General features: G+C 43.9%; 2 protein-coding genes across 2 annotated transcripts in view; one reads left to right on the top strand and one right to left on the bottom strand.

Moving 5' to 3' along the window:
* Positions 1-15,436, bottom strand: part of GNPTAB (N-acetylglucosamine-1-phosphate transferase subunits alpha and beta) — a 72,875-nt gene that overhangs the window by 39,962 nt on the left and 17,477 nt on the right. The window contains exons 3-7 of the mRNA XM_005303688.4: positions 14,635-14,754; positions 13,096-13,137; positions 6,116-6,321; positions 5,165-5,229; positions 4,729-4,863 (exon numbers count right to left, since the gene is read on the bottom strand). Of these exons, the coding sequence (XP_005303745.2) occupies positions 4,729-4,863; positions 5,165-5,229; positions 6,116-6,321; positions 13,096-13,137; positions 14,635-14,754 (568 nt within the window). The remainder of the gene's footprint in view (positions 1-4,728; positions 4,864-5,164; positions 5,230-6,115; positions 6,322-13,095; positions 13,138-14,634; positions 14,755-15,436) is intronic.
* Positions 6,725-8,521, top strand: LOC135975179 (myb/SANT-like DNA-binding domain-containing protein 2). The gene is made up of 2 exons (XM_065565234.1): positions 6,725-7,398; positions 7,946-8,521. Exons 1-2 carry the CDS (start codon positions 6,858-6,860, stop codon positions 8,413-8,415), a joined length of 1,011 nt encoding a protein of 336 aa, XP_065421306.1. The 5' UTR covers positions 6,725-6,857; the 3' UTR covers positions 8,416-8,521.

Below are 15,436 nucleotides of genomic sequence, written 5' to 3'. Positions count from 1 at the left end.
TTTGATTATAGACATATTTCTACAGGGTTTTTTATTTATTAATTTCAAGATCATAGAATGTCAGGGTTGGTAGGGACCTCAGGAGGTCATCTAGTCCAACCCCCTGCTCAAAGCAGGATCAATCCCCAGACAGATTTTTGCCCCAGATCCCTAAATGGCCCCCTGTCCCTTACTCAATCACTGCTTTGTAAACATCACTTTTTCTCAACTCCAGTTTGAGCTCACCTATTACAAGCCATTCAGAAAACTTGTGACAGCCCTCAAGGAAAGACTTTTACAGTCTAGATGGTAGAACTACTATTTTTATAGGTCTTTGGATCCAGAAATGTGTTTACTCAAGAGAAGAACAGATTCTATTAGATTAGAGTCATTAGCATTGGATGTAAATTTATTACCAGCTTCATTTTTTGGTTTCTAATCCCCCTCCCATCTTTCTTTCCCCATATATAGCCATCTTTGCTAATGGCAGTGGTTTCAAAATTTGTTTACAGTCCCTTACTTGCAGCACTGCATTGGAAAATAACCACTGCAGGGGAGCGACTGGGAAACTGCATGAGGGTTAAAAGGGCCAGGGAACCATAATTCTGTGACAATTAATGTACATTTAACTTCTTCCATCAGAGTATCTCAAAGCATTTTACAAATTATATAAATAAAGTTAATATAGCAGAATTGTTTCAAATTTAAATACACACTGTAAAAGGTCCTGCTTCACTGTTTGTAGTATGAACCTGTCATCTCTCATCTTGGACTACAAGCTCTTTGAGGCAAGGAGCATCTTTTTGTTTTCTACATACGTGCAGTGCCTAGTACAATGGGGCCCAGTCCTTCATTGGGACTACTAGGCACTACCACAATACAAATAAGGGTATGTCTAAACTACAAAACTAAATCAGCTTGTGCCAGGAGGCTCCGGGTTCCTGGCAGGCTGCTCCCCATCCCCACCCCGCAAGGTGCGGAAGAAGCCCCCCAGAGCTTCTCCCCTACACATTCGCTACCAAGAGAAGGGGGAAGCCGCCCAGGGCTTCTCCCCCTCCCCCCTTTCGCCACCAGGAGTGGGGAGAAGTCGCCCAGGGCTTCTTGGCCCACATTCGCCAGGTGCAGGGGGAAGCTGGGCAGCCTTGTCAATTTCATGGCTCACTGACCTGTGAAATTGACATGGCTGCCCCACTCCTGGCAGGGAGCAGGCAGGGGGCTCCTTGGCTTCTCGCTCCGGCTCCCAGCTGGGATCAGGATCCAAAAGCTGCCCTGAGCTTCTCGCTCCGGCTCCCAAGCTGGGATCAGGGTCCAAAGCTGCCCTGGCTTCTCGCCCCAGTTCCCAGCTGGGATCGGGATCCAAAGCTGCCCCAGGCTTCTTGCCCCAGCTCCCAGCTGGAATCGGGATCCAGCCACCCAGCTCTCCCAGGGAGTGGTGGTAGGAGGTGGTTAGATATATAAGAAAACTGTGTGACATTAGGTATGTATCCTGTTAGCTCCATTATATATCAACCATCCCCCTCATCCCTGTTCCTCTTACCAGGAGCCCTGGAGGCCCAACCTGTCCACTCCTACCCTTTGCTACTTCTTATTCCATACAGTAATTCCTTCTTCCATTATGTCCACCCCACACCAGACATTTAGGATTTTTAGGATTGTGAGAGAAAGGAAAAAAAAAAAAAGGGGGGGGGGGGGGAGAGCTAATCAGAAGACTGCATTTTAGTCACAGTTCAAAATGTGGGGGCAGGACTCCTGGGAAGGAAAGAAGAAAGGGTCCTCATGTCCAGTCCTCTCCCGGTAGTCTGTGCCATCTCTTGCCATGATTGCGCTCTCATTTTTGCTATGTCCAAAATCAATAATTTAGCCTCACCACACCCGAAGGAAGCATGGCCCTATTTTACAGATGGGTAAACTGAGGCACAGACTGTGCAACCTGCGCATGGTCACACAAAGAGTAAGTGGCAGAATCAGTAATAGAACCATAGTCCTGAATCCTAGTTTAGTGTTCTAACCACTACAAAATCTTCCAAACGCAAAGAGAAAAGAAGTCTAGCCAGGACCTCACATTAACAATGTGAGTCTTCCATAAGAGCATGGCCATACTGGGTCAGATCAAAGGTCCATTCAGCCCAGTATCCTGTCTGCTGACAGTGGCCAATGCCAGGTGCCCCAGAGGGAGTGAACCTAACAGGTAGTGATCAAGTGATCTCTCTCCTGCCATCCATCTCCACTCTCTGGCAAACAGAGGCTATGGACACCATTCTTTACCCATCGTGGCTAATAGCCATTAATGGACTTAACCTCCATGAATCTATCTAGTTCTCTTTTAAACCCTGTTATAGTCCTAGCCTTCACAACCTGCTCAGGCAAGGAGTTCCACAGGTTGACTCTGCGCTGTGTGAAGAAGAACTTCCTTTTATTTGTTTTAAACCTGCTGCCCATTAATTTCATTTGGTGGCCCCTAGTTCTTATATTATGGGAACAAGTAAATAACTTTTCCTTATTCACTTTCTCCACACCACTCATGATTTTATATACCTCTATCATATCCCCCCTTAGTCTCCTCTTTTCCAAGCTGAAAAGTCCTAGCCTCTTTAATCTCTCCTCATATGGGACCCGTTCCAAACCCCTAATCATTTTAGTTGCCCTTCTTTGAACCTTTTCTAATGCCAGTATATCTTTTTTGAGATGAGGAGACCACATCCGTGTTCAAGATGTGGGGATACCATGGATTTATATAAGGGCAATAAGATATTCTCCGTCTTATTCTCTATCACTTTTTTAATGATTTCTAACATCCTGTTTACTTTTTTGACTGCCGCTGCACACTGCGTGGACATCTTCAGAGAACTATCCACAGTGACTCCAAGATCTCTTTCCTGATTAGTTGTAGCTAACTTAGGCCCCATCATATTGTATGTATAGTTGGGGTTATTTTTTCCAATGTGCATTACTTTACATTTATCCACATTAAATTTCATTTGCCATTTTGTTGCCCAATCACTTAGTTTTGTGAGATCTTTTTGATGTTCTTCACAGTTTGCTTTGGTCTTAACTATCTTGAGCAGTTTAGTATCGTCTGCAAACTTTGCCACCTCGCTGTTTACCCCTTTCTCCAGATCATTTATCAATAAGTTGAATAGGATTGGTCCTAGGACTGACCCTTGGGGAACACCACTAGTTACCCCTCTCCATTCTGAAAATTTACCATTTATTCCTATCCTTTGTTCACTGTCTTTTAACCAGTTCTCAATCCATGAAAGGATCTTCCCTTTTATCCCATGACAATTTAATTTACATAAGAGCCTTTGGTGAGGAACCTTGCCAAAGGCTTTCTGGAAATCTAAGTACACTATATCCACTGGATCCCCCTGGTCCACATGTTTGTTGACCCCTTCAAAGAACTCTAATAGATTAGTAAGACATGATTTCCCTGTACAGAAACCATGTTGACTTTTGCCCAACAATTTATGTTCTTCTATGTGTCTGACAATTTTATTCTTTACTATTGTTTCAACTAATTTGCCCAGTACTGACGTTAGACTTACCGGTCTGTAATTGCTGGGATCACCTCTAGAGCCCTTTTTAAATATTGGTGTTACATTAGCTATCTTCCAGTCATTGGGTACAGAAGCTGATTTAAAGGACAGGTTACAAACCACTGTTAATAGTTCCGCAATTTCACATTTGAGTTCTTTCAGAACTCTTTGGTGAATGCCATCTGGTCCCGGTGACTTGTTACTGTTAAGTTTATCAATTAATTCCAAAACCTCCTCTAATAACATTTCAATCTGTGACAATTCCTCAGATTTGTCACCTACAAAGGCGGCTCAGGTTTGGGAATCTCCCTAACATCCTCAGCCGTGAAGATTGAAGCAAAGAATTCATTTAGTTTCTCTGCAATGACTATCATCTTTAAGTGCTCCTTTTTATCTCGATCGTCCAGGGGCCCCACTGGTTGTTTAGCAGGCTTCCTGCTTCTGATGTACTTAAAAAACATTTTGTTATTACTTTTTGAGTTTTTGGCTAGCTGTTCTTCAAACTCCTTTTTGGCTTTTCTTATTACATTTTTACACTTAATTTGGCAGTGTTTATGCTCCTTCCTATTTACCTCACTAGGATTTGACTTCCACTTTTTAAAAGATGCTTTTTTATCTCTCACTGCTTCTTTTACATGGTTGTTAAGCCACGGTGGCTCTTTTTTAGTTTTTTACTGTGTTTTTAATTTGGGGTATACATTTAACTTGGGCTTCTATTATGGTGTCTTTGAAAAGTGTCCATGCAGCTTGGGATTTCACTTTAGTCACTGTACCTTTTAATTTCTGTTTAACTAACCTCCTTCCAATCAAATTTAGATAGGCAGGCACCAAGGGACAGTTCTGCCAGAGAGCAGACTGCTGTGAATGTGTCTTGGAGAAACTGATACAGCCAGTACTTCAGTTTTTGAACAACTGAAAGGTAGCAACCTAACCTCCACAGCTTGGACAGCCATTAGAGAGACAACTGTGGAAGATTTGTCTTTTGAAAGCAAGTACTTGAGGCACTATCCTGATGTATTTCATGACGCAGGAACACAGATGGAAGAAAATAAACTTAAGGGCAGGGGAGAGAAAGATGATGACTATCAGCAATAGCCATAGTATAAGCTTGAAGGTCATACACTGAAGTTTTGGCATCAGACTGGCCAGATCTCTCTGTAAAAAGAATTCCAAAACAGTGTAATCAAAACTACTCTCCCCTGCAGGTTCTTACCAGTTTTATTTTTGAGGCCAAGTTCTCTGGTAGTTTTGCTCTTAGCTGATTTGTCTCTTTGAATGTAGCTGAAAATCCACTAAGGAAAGCCAAATCTTGCATTAACACTAAACCGGGTACTTCTTTGTCTGTGGTCTACAAGAAAAATACAATTTCTAGTTAGTTCTGGTTTTGTTTTTTTAAAATCCATAGTGACTCACTCACGTATCTCTTAAATCTTTCTCCAGATTAGAGAGCTAATTTTGACACCTAACCCAACCTCAAAACTAGAATAAGGGTTATTTTAAAAACTCTCTCTCACTACTACACACAAGTGTAGGCAAACAGTGAAAGAAATACTTTTTTAAAATGTAGGAAAAGAAAATTAAATTTATACAACATCTGAAAGTTTAATGAACAGATTTAAGTAATTAATTTAACCCTTAAATAAACATACCAAATAACCTCTCCATACTGTCTGTTTGCTGCTTTCTTTTAACATTCCAGAATGGGCATCTTCAGCTGAAATAAATAAATGGTTCCAAAGGTCACCATTTTAGTACATTCTATTAATTAAATTCATCTCTTGCAAATTAAAGCTTAAAATGTTACAAAAAAGAATGTGAATGGGTCACAGAGCCACAAGTTGTCTGCATTACTAATGAATTATTGGTTAGGTGGTGACAACTTGCTTAACACTATACATTAAGATAAATGAAGAAGTTGTACCTGCTCTGAGAATCTTTTATATAAATGCTAAATACCTAGACACTGTTTGTTCTAAGGTAAAGAATATTAATTTCTGGCAAGTATATAATTTCCTGTTGTACAGTATTAGATCTAGTATTTAGTACAAAAAGAACAGGAGTACTTGTGGCACCTTAGAGACTAACAGATTTATTACAGCATAAGCTTTCGTGGGCTACATACAGCCCACTTCTTCGGATGCATATAGCTGTAGCCCACGAAAGCTTATGCTCTAATAAATTTGTTAGTCTCTAAGGTGCCACAAGTACTCCTGTTCTTTTTGCAGATACAGACTAACACGGCTGCTACTCTGAAACCTATTATTTAGTACAATGCATTCAAAAAGGTTTTCTAGGGTTTATTCTCCTCTGTCTAAAAGATCAACTTTCTAAGACTATCTGTACAAGACTGAAAATGTTATCCAATACAGCAATTTACCTGTAATGTCAAATTCATATAACTACTAATCTTAGCAGTGATATAATCTTTTTCAGCAAAGAATACCAAAAAGCTTTAAAAGTAACTCTGGGAAGAACGCTAGAGACTGGCATAGGGTAAGAAGTTGTTAGGATAAAGGCCCAGTTCACCTTGCAACACTAGTACCAAGAAAAATATTGGTTTTCCTTCTGATGATTGAAAACACAAACAAACCAGTTCTTACCTTCCTTAGGACTGTCAAAAACAACTACTGTCACATTGGTAGATGGATTTTTTGGTTTTGCTACAAAGAATATATTGTTAGCAGCTTGTAAAAAAGGATGAACAGATTGCAGGTCCTTCAGAGTGATGTTGGCAGGCACAGCAGGGTCTAGGACAAGCATTGGCACTTTAATGCAGTGTGTCAGTAAACACTCCAGGTGCTTCTCACTAGAACAAAATACCAAATGTATACTTAATGCCAATAGAAAATTAACATATTGTTAACATTTGGGAGACACAGCATTTAGGAGACTAGCAGCATTTCTTTGAATACTTCTTACCATGTTTCTCTAAAATCTGCCCCCTGTTATAATTCATAGGCCTGGTCTACACTACGGGTTTAGGTCGACTTTAGCAGCGTTAAACCGAATTAAGCCTGGACACGTCCACACAACGAGGCCCTTTCTTTCGACTTAAAGGGCCCTTTAAACCGGTTTCTTTACACCACCTCCGACGAGGGGATTAGCGATAAAACCGGCCTTTGCGGGTCGGAATTGGGGTAGTGTGGACGGAATTCGATGTTATTGGCCTCCGGGAGCTATCCCACAGTGCTTCATTGTGACCGCTCTGGACAGCGCTCTCAACTCAGATGCACTGACCAGGTAGACAGGAAAAGACCCGCGAAGGTTTGAATTTCATTTCCTGTTTGCCCAGCGTGGAGAGCACAGGTGACCACGCAGAGCTCATCAGCACAGGTAACCGTCATGGAGTCCTCCCAGGATCGCAAAAGAGCTCCAGCATGGACCGAACGGGAGGTACGAGATCTGCTCGCCATATGGGGAGATGAAGCAGTGATAGCTGAACTCCGTAGCAGTAAAAGAAATGGAAAAGTATTAGAAAAGATCTCCAAGGCCATGAAGGACCGAGGCCATAACAGGGACACACAGCAGTGCCGCGTGAAAATTAAGGAGCTACGGCAAGCCTACCACAAAGCCAGAGAAGCAAACGGAAGGTCCGGGGCAGAGCCGCAAACTTGCCGCTACTACGCGGAGCTGCATGCGATCCTAGGGGGTGCAGCCACCACTACCCCAACCGTGTACTATGACTCTCTCACTGGAGAAACACACAGGGAAGACGGTTCGGGGAACGAGGAAGATGACGATGGAGGTACTGTAGGTAGCTCACAGCAGCAAGGAAGCGGAGAAACCGGTTTCCCCAACAGCCAGGATATGTTTGTGACCCTGGACCTGGAACCAGTAACCCCCGAACTCACCCAAGACCCTCAGGGCACACAGGAGACCTCTGGTGAGTGTAACTTTGTAAATATTTGTAAACATTACCAAAAAAAAGCAAGCAAGTCTGTTAACGTGTATGGGGATGGAGCGGAAATCCTCCAGGGACATCTCCAGAAAGCTCTCCTGGTTGAAATGGGGTGATTTTATTAAGGGGGACATTCAGAGGCGCCCGTTCCTGCTATTCTGACCAGAAATGTTCCCCGCTGTTAACCACGAGGTGGGGGGGAGGGGTGAAGTGATCATCCCAGAGAATCGTGTGTGTGGGGGGGGGGGGGGGTTTACTTGTGTTTGTGCCGCATGTTAACCGGGAAACCGCAGCCCCCTCCTTTTACATTGAAACCCCATTTTAAATGGACAACCCAATTCATCCTTGATATGGGAAATGCGCTGCTGTTTGCAACCTTTCCCGCATGTTAAGAAGGTTAAAAAAGCCAAAACACTGTGGCCTACGATGGCTGCCTGCAAGCCGAAATATGCGACCTTGTAATGAAAGAGAGTGTACCCATTGTTCCCTAAAATGTGTCTTTTTTAACCACCTCTCCCTTCTCCTCCACCAGCTGCAAATGTTTCTCCTTCGCAGAGGCTCGTGAACATTAGAAAGAGAAAACGTAAGACGAGGGACGAGATGTTCACGGAGCTGCAGATGTCCTCCCACGCTGATAGAGCACAGCAGAATGCGTGGAGGCAGTCAATGTCGGAGATGAGAAAAGCCCAACATGAACGAGAGGAGAGGTGGCGGGCTGAAGACGATAGGTGGCGTCAGCTTGCAGACAGACGGCAAGAGGCAATGCTCCGTCTGCTGGAGCATCAAAGTGATATGCTCGAGCGTATGGTTGAGTTGCAGGAAAGGCAGCAGGAGCAGAGACCGCCGCTACAGCCCCTGTGTAACCAACAGCCCTCCTCCCCAAGTTCCATAGCCTCCTCACCCAGACGCCCAAGAACACGGTGGGGGGGCCTCCGTCCACCCAGTCACTCCACCCCAGATGATCGCCCAAGCATCAGAAGGCTGGGCTTCAATAAGAGTTAAAGTTTTAAAATGCAGTATGTCCTTTTCCATCCCTCCTCCCCGACCCATCCCAGCTACCTTGGCAATTATCCCCCTACCTCTGTAAGGAACTAATAAAGAATGCATGAATGTGAAAAAACAATGACTTTATTGCCTCTGCAAGCGGGAGGGGAGGGGAGGGTGGGGTGGGGTGGTTGGTTTACAGGGAAGTAGAGTGAACCGGGTCGGGGGGGGGGGGGTTGGAGGGTTCATCAAGGAGAAACAAACAGAAGTTTCACACAGTAGCCTGGCCAGTCACAAAACTCGTTTTCAAAGCTTCTCTGATGCGCACCGCGCCCTGCTGTGCTCCTCTAACCGCCCTGGTGTCTGGCTGCGCGTAATCAGCGGCCAGGCGAGTTGCCTCAACCTCCCACCCCGCCATAAAGGTCTCCCCCTTACTCTCACAGATATTGTGGAGCGCACAGCAAGCAGCAATAACAATGGGGATATTCTTTTCGCTGAGGTCTGAGCGAGTCAGTAAGCTGCGCCAGCACGCTTTTAAACGTCCAAATGCACATTCCACCACCATTCGGCACTTGCTCAGCCTGTAGCTGAACAGGTCCTGACTCCTGTCCAGGCTGCCTGTGTACGGCTTCATGAGCCATGGCATTAAGGGGTAGGCTGGGTCCCCAAGGATCACGATAGGCATTTCAACATCCCCAATGGTCACTTTCTGGTCCGGGAAGAAAGTCCCTTCCTCCAGCTTTCGAAACAGACCAGAGTTCCTGAAGACGCGAGCATCATGTACCTTTCCCGGCCATCCCACGTTGATGTTGGTGAAACGTCCCTTGTGATCCACCAGGGCTTGCAGCAGCATTGAAAAGTACCCCTTGCGGTTTACGTAGTCGGTGGCTTGGTGCTCCGGTGACAAGATAGGGATATGGGTTCCGTCTATGGCCCCGCCACAGTTTGGGAATCCCATTTCAGCAAAACCATCCACTATTGACTGCACGTTGCCCAGAGTCACTACCCTTGCTATCACCAGGTCTTTCATTGCCCTGGCAAATTGGATCACAGCAGCCCCCACAGTAGATTTGCCCACTCCAAATTGATTCCCGACTGACCGGTAGCTGTCTGGCGTTGCAAGCTTCCACAGGGCTATCGCCACTCGCTTCTCAACTGTGAGGGCTGCTCTCATCTTGGTATCCTGGCGTTTCAGGGCAGGGGAAAGCAAGTCACAAAGTTCCATGAAAGTGCCCTTACGCATGCGAAAGTTTCGCAGCCACTGGGAATCGTCCCATACCTGCAGCACGATGCGGTCCCACCAGTCTGTGCTTGTTTCCCGGGCCCAGAATCGGCGTTCCACGGTATCAACCTGCCCCAGTAACACCATGATTTCCACATTGCTGGGGCCTGTGCCTTGTGAGAGGTCTATGGCCATGTCAATTTCCTCATCACTCTCGTCGCCGTGCTGCAATCGCCTCCTCGCCTGGTCCGGGTTTCGCCTTGGCATGTTCTGGCTCTGCATATACTCCAGGACAATGCGCGTGGTGTTCATAGTGCTCATAATTGCCGCGGTGATCTGAGCGGGCTCCATGATCCCAGTGCTAGCTATGGCGCCTGGTCAGAAAAAAGGCGCGAAAGTAGTATCTGATGGACCAGGAGAAGGAGGGCGGGAGGGAGGGAGGGAGGGAGGGCCGAGTGACGACATGGCGTACAGGTACAGGAACAGGGAGAAACACAAACAACTGTCACACAGAATGGTGCCCCCAAAGATTAAACTGGAAACCCTGGGCTTAGCAGGCCGTTGATTTCACGGAGGAAGGGGAAGCAAATGAACACAGAACAAATCTATTTTTTACATCTTAAGGTGGCAGCCGACGCTGCAGCATGAGTGACAGCCATACCAGTATGACGACGATGGATACCAATCATAAAATACCATCATCTGCCAAAAGGCAAGGGGCTGCTGCTGTGTAGCAATGCAGCCCCACGTCTGCCAGCCCCACGTCCGCCAGCACCCAGCATCGCCCTCGGCCTCTTCTGGGTGCTTAGCAGACAATACTGGGCAATTGGCAGAAAATAGTATATTATGACTGGTAACCGTCATCATCAAAACAGTAGCATGTCTGCCCAGGTGGCCATGATTGACAGCCATACCAGTATGACGACGACGGGTACCAGTCATAATATACCATCACCTGGAAGGGGCTGGTGCAATGCAGCACTACGGCTGCCAGCCCCACGGCTATCACTCATGCTACACTGTCTACCGCCAAAAGGCAGTTAGCAGCTGCTGCTGTGTAGCAATGCAGTCCCACGTCTGCCGGCACCCAGAGGACATATGGTGACGGTGAGCTCAGCTGAGCTGAGCGGGCTCCATGCTTGCCGTGGTATGTTGTCTGCACAGGTAACCCAGGTAAAAAGGCGCGAATCTATTCTCTGCCGTTGCTGTGACGAGGGGGGAGGGGCCTGACGACATGTACCCAGAACCGCCCGCGACACTGTTTTGCATCATCCGGGCATTGGGATCTCAACCCAGAATTCAAAGAAAAGGCGCGAACCGCTTCTCGGCTCGAGCTGTGGCGCAAACGTAGTATCTGACGGCCTAGGGGAAGGAGGGAGGGGGGCCGAGTGACGACATGGCGTACAGGCACAGGGAATTAAAATAAAGAACGGTGGCTGTGCATCAGGGAGAGACACAAACAACTGTCACAGACTGGTCCCCCCCAAAGATTAAACTGAAAACCCTGGGTTTAGCAGGCCGTTGATTTGACGGAGGGAGGGGGAAGCAAATGAATACAGAGAAAATCTATTTTTTTACATCTTAAGACGACGGTGCAGCGTGACTGATAGCCCTCGGCATCTTTCTGGGTGCTTGGCAGCAAATACGGGGCGGTGTATGACGATGGTCTTCAGGCCTATTGCACAAGCTGCTGCTCAGGGAAGACTCTGCTAACGTGCGATGACCCGACTTGTAATAGGCCGGCTAACAGTCATAATACACCATTTACTGCCAAAAGGCAAGCCCCACGGCTGCCAGCACCCAGATCGCCGATGAAGGCTACCAGTCTACTGTACCGTCTACCGCCAAAAGGCAGTTAGCAGCTGCTGCTGTGTAGCAATGCAGTCCCACGTCTGCCGACACCAAGAGGACATATGGTGACGGTGAGCTCAGCTGTGCTGAGCGGGCTCCATGTTGTCTGCACAGGTAACCCAGGTAACCCAGATAAAAAGGCGCGAATCTATTGTCTGCCGTTGCTGTGATGGGGGAGGGAGGGGCCTGACGACATGTACCCAGAACCGCCCGCGACACTGTTTTGCATCATCCGGGCATTGGGATCTCAACCCAGAATTCCAAGGGGCGGCGGAGACTGCGGGAACTGTGGGATAGCTGTGGGATAGCTACCCATAGTGCAATGCTCCGGAAGTCGACGCTAGCCTCGTACTGTGGACGCGGTCTGCCGACTAGAGCACCTAGAGCATTTTATTGTGTGGACATACACAATCGGCTGTATACAACCGATTTCAATAAAACCGGCTTCTATAAATTCGAACTAATTTCGTAGTGTAGACATACCCTAAGTGTCTTACTATTCTGGAAAAAGGAAGAAGGAAAGAGAGTTGTTTTGCTAAAAAAAATTCTATGGCTATAACTTTAACTCATCCACATTATCGCTGACCTCATCTCACCACTACCACAAAAAACCCCAGAAACAATTTTTAAAAAGTTCCTGTTTACTGTGTTAACATTTGTAAAAACTGTGGTTTAACCCAAATGATCTTCAAACTACAGCAAACCAAGCAAAGTGGCATGCAGAATGGGGAGTGGGGACCTATATTATCCCATCACCACTAATAGCCCTTCATCCCCCAGCTAACCTTAAAAAGGCAGTTTTCCAAACAGCCTATGCGAAATATGGCCCACAATATGGACTATAATAACCAGATTTGCCATCCTGAAATGAGGAATTCCAGAGGGATGATCTTGGTAAGCATCATTTGTTCAGAGAGTACCTCAGCTTTCCATCCCCATATTTTTAAAACATTGAGTCACGTTCATATCAGAAAGACCATTCTTGCTGGGGAAAGCCCAGACAGTGACTAAAAATCTTCACACAAGCATATTATGAAGCATTTGGAATAAAGCTTTACACACAGCTCGTACAATTAAATTTCAGATTTTATTCCCTTTGTCCATATAAGGGAAATATTGTGGAAATCTTTACATAGCTCCTGAGACCTATGACCAAATAGAACAAAAAAGCTGCAATGTAATATCTAGAATGCAATACATATCAACATGATACCTCTATATTATATGCAGTTACTTGTGACACTATGCAGGTAGAAGGAAAGGTGAATACATTATAAAAGAGAGAATCTTTAATGCTTTTGGGTGATTATAGGACTCTGTTTAACATACATTGGGCCAACCTTTAAAGTGTAAATTATGTGTGAACAGAGACAACAAGTCCACAATTTCTAAACATTACAAACTTTCACTTGTGGAGAAGCACACCCATTTTCACAATATTCCCATTATCTTTGTTCAGTGCACATATTTATGATTTTAAATTGTTTGAAATTATACAAAATATAAGAATGCACTGGTCACCAGAGACCAAACATACCACATAAACTGACAAATTAATTTGAAATGAAAACGTAAGCCATCTCTTGCTTTCTTTTACTTCATTATTTAAGGCCATAAAAATTTACCTTTTCTTAGGTGGTTCTGTTGTATTTTTCCCAAGCATTTCCCTAAACAAAAAATAAAGTTACATTAAATTACACTGAGTCAATTATAAAGAATTTGGGCTGAATATTCAAACATCTGGGCATAGAATGTCTTGTGAAACTGAATGATTTCCATAACAGAACACTCCACTATAATTACTCCAGAGGACATGAAGGAAAATGTATTTGCAGAAAAATGAAACACATGGTCTGTGAATAAGGTATATGACAGGGACTCAGGTGACCTAAGTCCTATGCTCCAGCCTTCCTGTGAGAGCTTTGGTAAGGCATTCAATTTATGTGTCTCAGTTTCTCCATCTATAAAATGGAGATAATAATATTTCCTTACCTCACATTGGTATTGTGAGGCTAAATTCATTAATATTTGTAAAACATGAATTCTTGGGAGGAAAACTAGATTAGATTAGATTAGATAGATATGCAAAAATTGTAAGGTTATCAGAGCCAGGACTGTGCCCATATTGGAAAGCAGCTAGCACATTTTGATGGCTATTGCTATGTAAACAATAATAATAAAGTATTATTAATAAAATGCCACATGCACACTGAATTTCACTTTTCAATTGGACAATTAATGTTAACAGACCGTAACATATGAAAAATGGATTAACATATCTTTTATTTACTTTTGTTTTGTTGTTTTTAATTCCAATTGAACACTGTAACAGCTTGAGTAACAGAACACCTGTTCTAGGTGGTGAATAGATTAGGTAAAATGCCTAAAGAGTTGCACACCAAAAACTGAATCAAGTGTTCCAAGACAACATAACCTGCAGCAGCATTTGTTCTCTGAATAGTGGGCTGCCTAGGGTTTGAAGTCTTTGGTGGGTAATTTTATAACACAGTAAAGTTTAAATAGGTGTGTCCAGAACAAGTTAATACCTAAAAAACTGAAGCCTTGAATGTTGCAATGCATGATTTTTGCAGTTCCCTTGCCCTGTAGAGCTAACTAATCTGTTTTATATCTTCAAGTGAAGTATATCCTTCTCTGCACAGTCTTAGCTTTTATGATACTCAAAATTGAACTTTAAAAGGAGCACTCGAGCACAGGTTTTAATGAAAGTTTTTACCAAGCCCAAATACAAAGAAATGTTTCATTGTGTTTTCAAAAAGTTTGGCATAAATAAGGTTTTTCTCTTATTTTAAAAAAACTCTCTCTCGGTTTCAGAGTTCTGAAACCAAACCAAAATTAGTTATTATTTGCAGAGAGCCACTTTTGTGCATGGCACTTTAAAAACAAGAGATATGAGAAGGTCATAATAAATTAGTATTTTCTTTGTATTTGAAAGGTTGCCCGAATAGTTAGCTCTTCATTGCTGAAATGAGTTTTGAAGGAAGTTCATTTTGATGAAGGCCAAGTGTAAAAGAGCAAGAAAATAAAACTGACAAGTCTTAGTTTGACTGTCCATGCAGAGCAACATGGAAAAAAAAATGGAGAGTATCCATTAAGCATTACTGCAGCCAGCTAGAAACAACTGTCTCCATTGAACAGATTCTTACCTCATTATTTTCTGTTCTTCCTCCATCTGTTCTCTAACCTGTTGCAATTCTTTGATCAGCTCAACATCTGTACCATTCACCCAGGTGTACACCACATCAATTGGCATGGGCAAACAAAGTCTACATAAACCACAAGAAAGAGTAGTATAACCTATTTACAAGAATATGACAGTAGCATGGACTGCATTGTAATACAAAAGACAATTAAACTCATGGACTGTGTGTTAAAAACTGAACAAAGTAAAATGCTGCTCTCTGTCTGTGTATTATCTATTATACAAAAGCTTTTAACACAACACTGCAGAAATAAAACTAAGAGAAGGTGATAGACAAAGTGATCATCTGCATCAAACTTAACTAGTGGTCAAAATGTTAGTTATACTCAATGAGAGACTGCTTTAACATGTTCCTATTTCACTCCAATTTTTTATCCAATGACTTTGAATAACCTGTTAAAATAATAGTGTTTCAAATCCTCCACACAAAGATCCAGGCACACTTTTAGTACATGGACTACTCAGATGAGAACAAAACAGTCTGAAGTACAGAGACTATTTGGAATCATACCTTTATTATTGGTAAATTATATAGACCATGAGAAAAAAGACAAGACAAGGGATGAAATTCTGGTCCCACTGACTTAAACGAGACCAGGATTTCACTCCAGGGGTCTCTCTTGGGTATCAACATTGGGTTTAATTAACCAATAACTAAAGCAGGGTCCACAACAGACTCTAGACAACAGTGGACAAATTCATCCCTGATCCAACTCCAGTGTCTTGAGTTGCACTCCCATAAGGCA

Source organism: Chrysemys picta, chromosome 1, assembly GCF_011386835.1.
Source record: "Chrysemys picta bellii isolate R12L10 chromosome 1, ASM1138683v2, whole genome shotgun sequence".
In the NCBI taxonomy this organism is placed as follows: Eukaryota; Metazoa; Chordata; order Testudines; family Emydidae; genus Chrysemys; species Chrysemys picta.
This window is presented reverse-complemented; position numbering and strand designations above follow the sequence as displayed.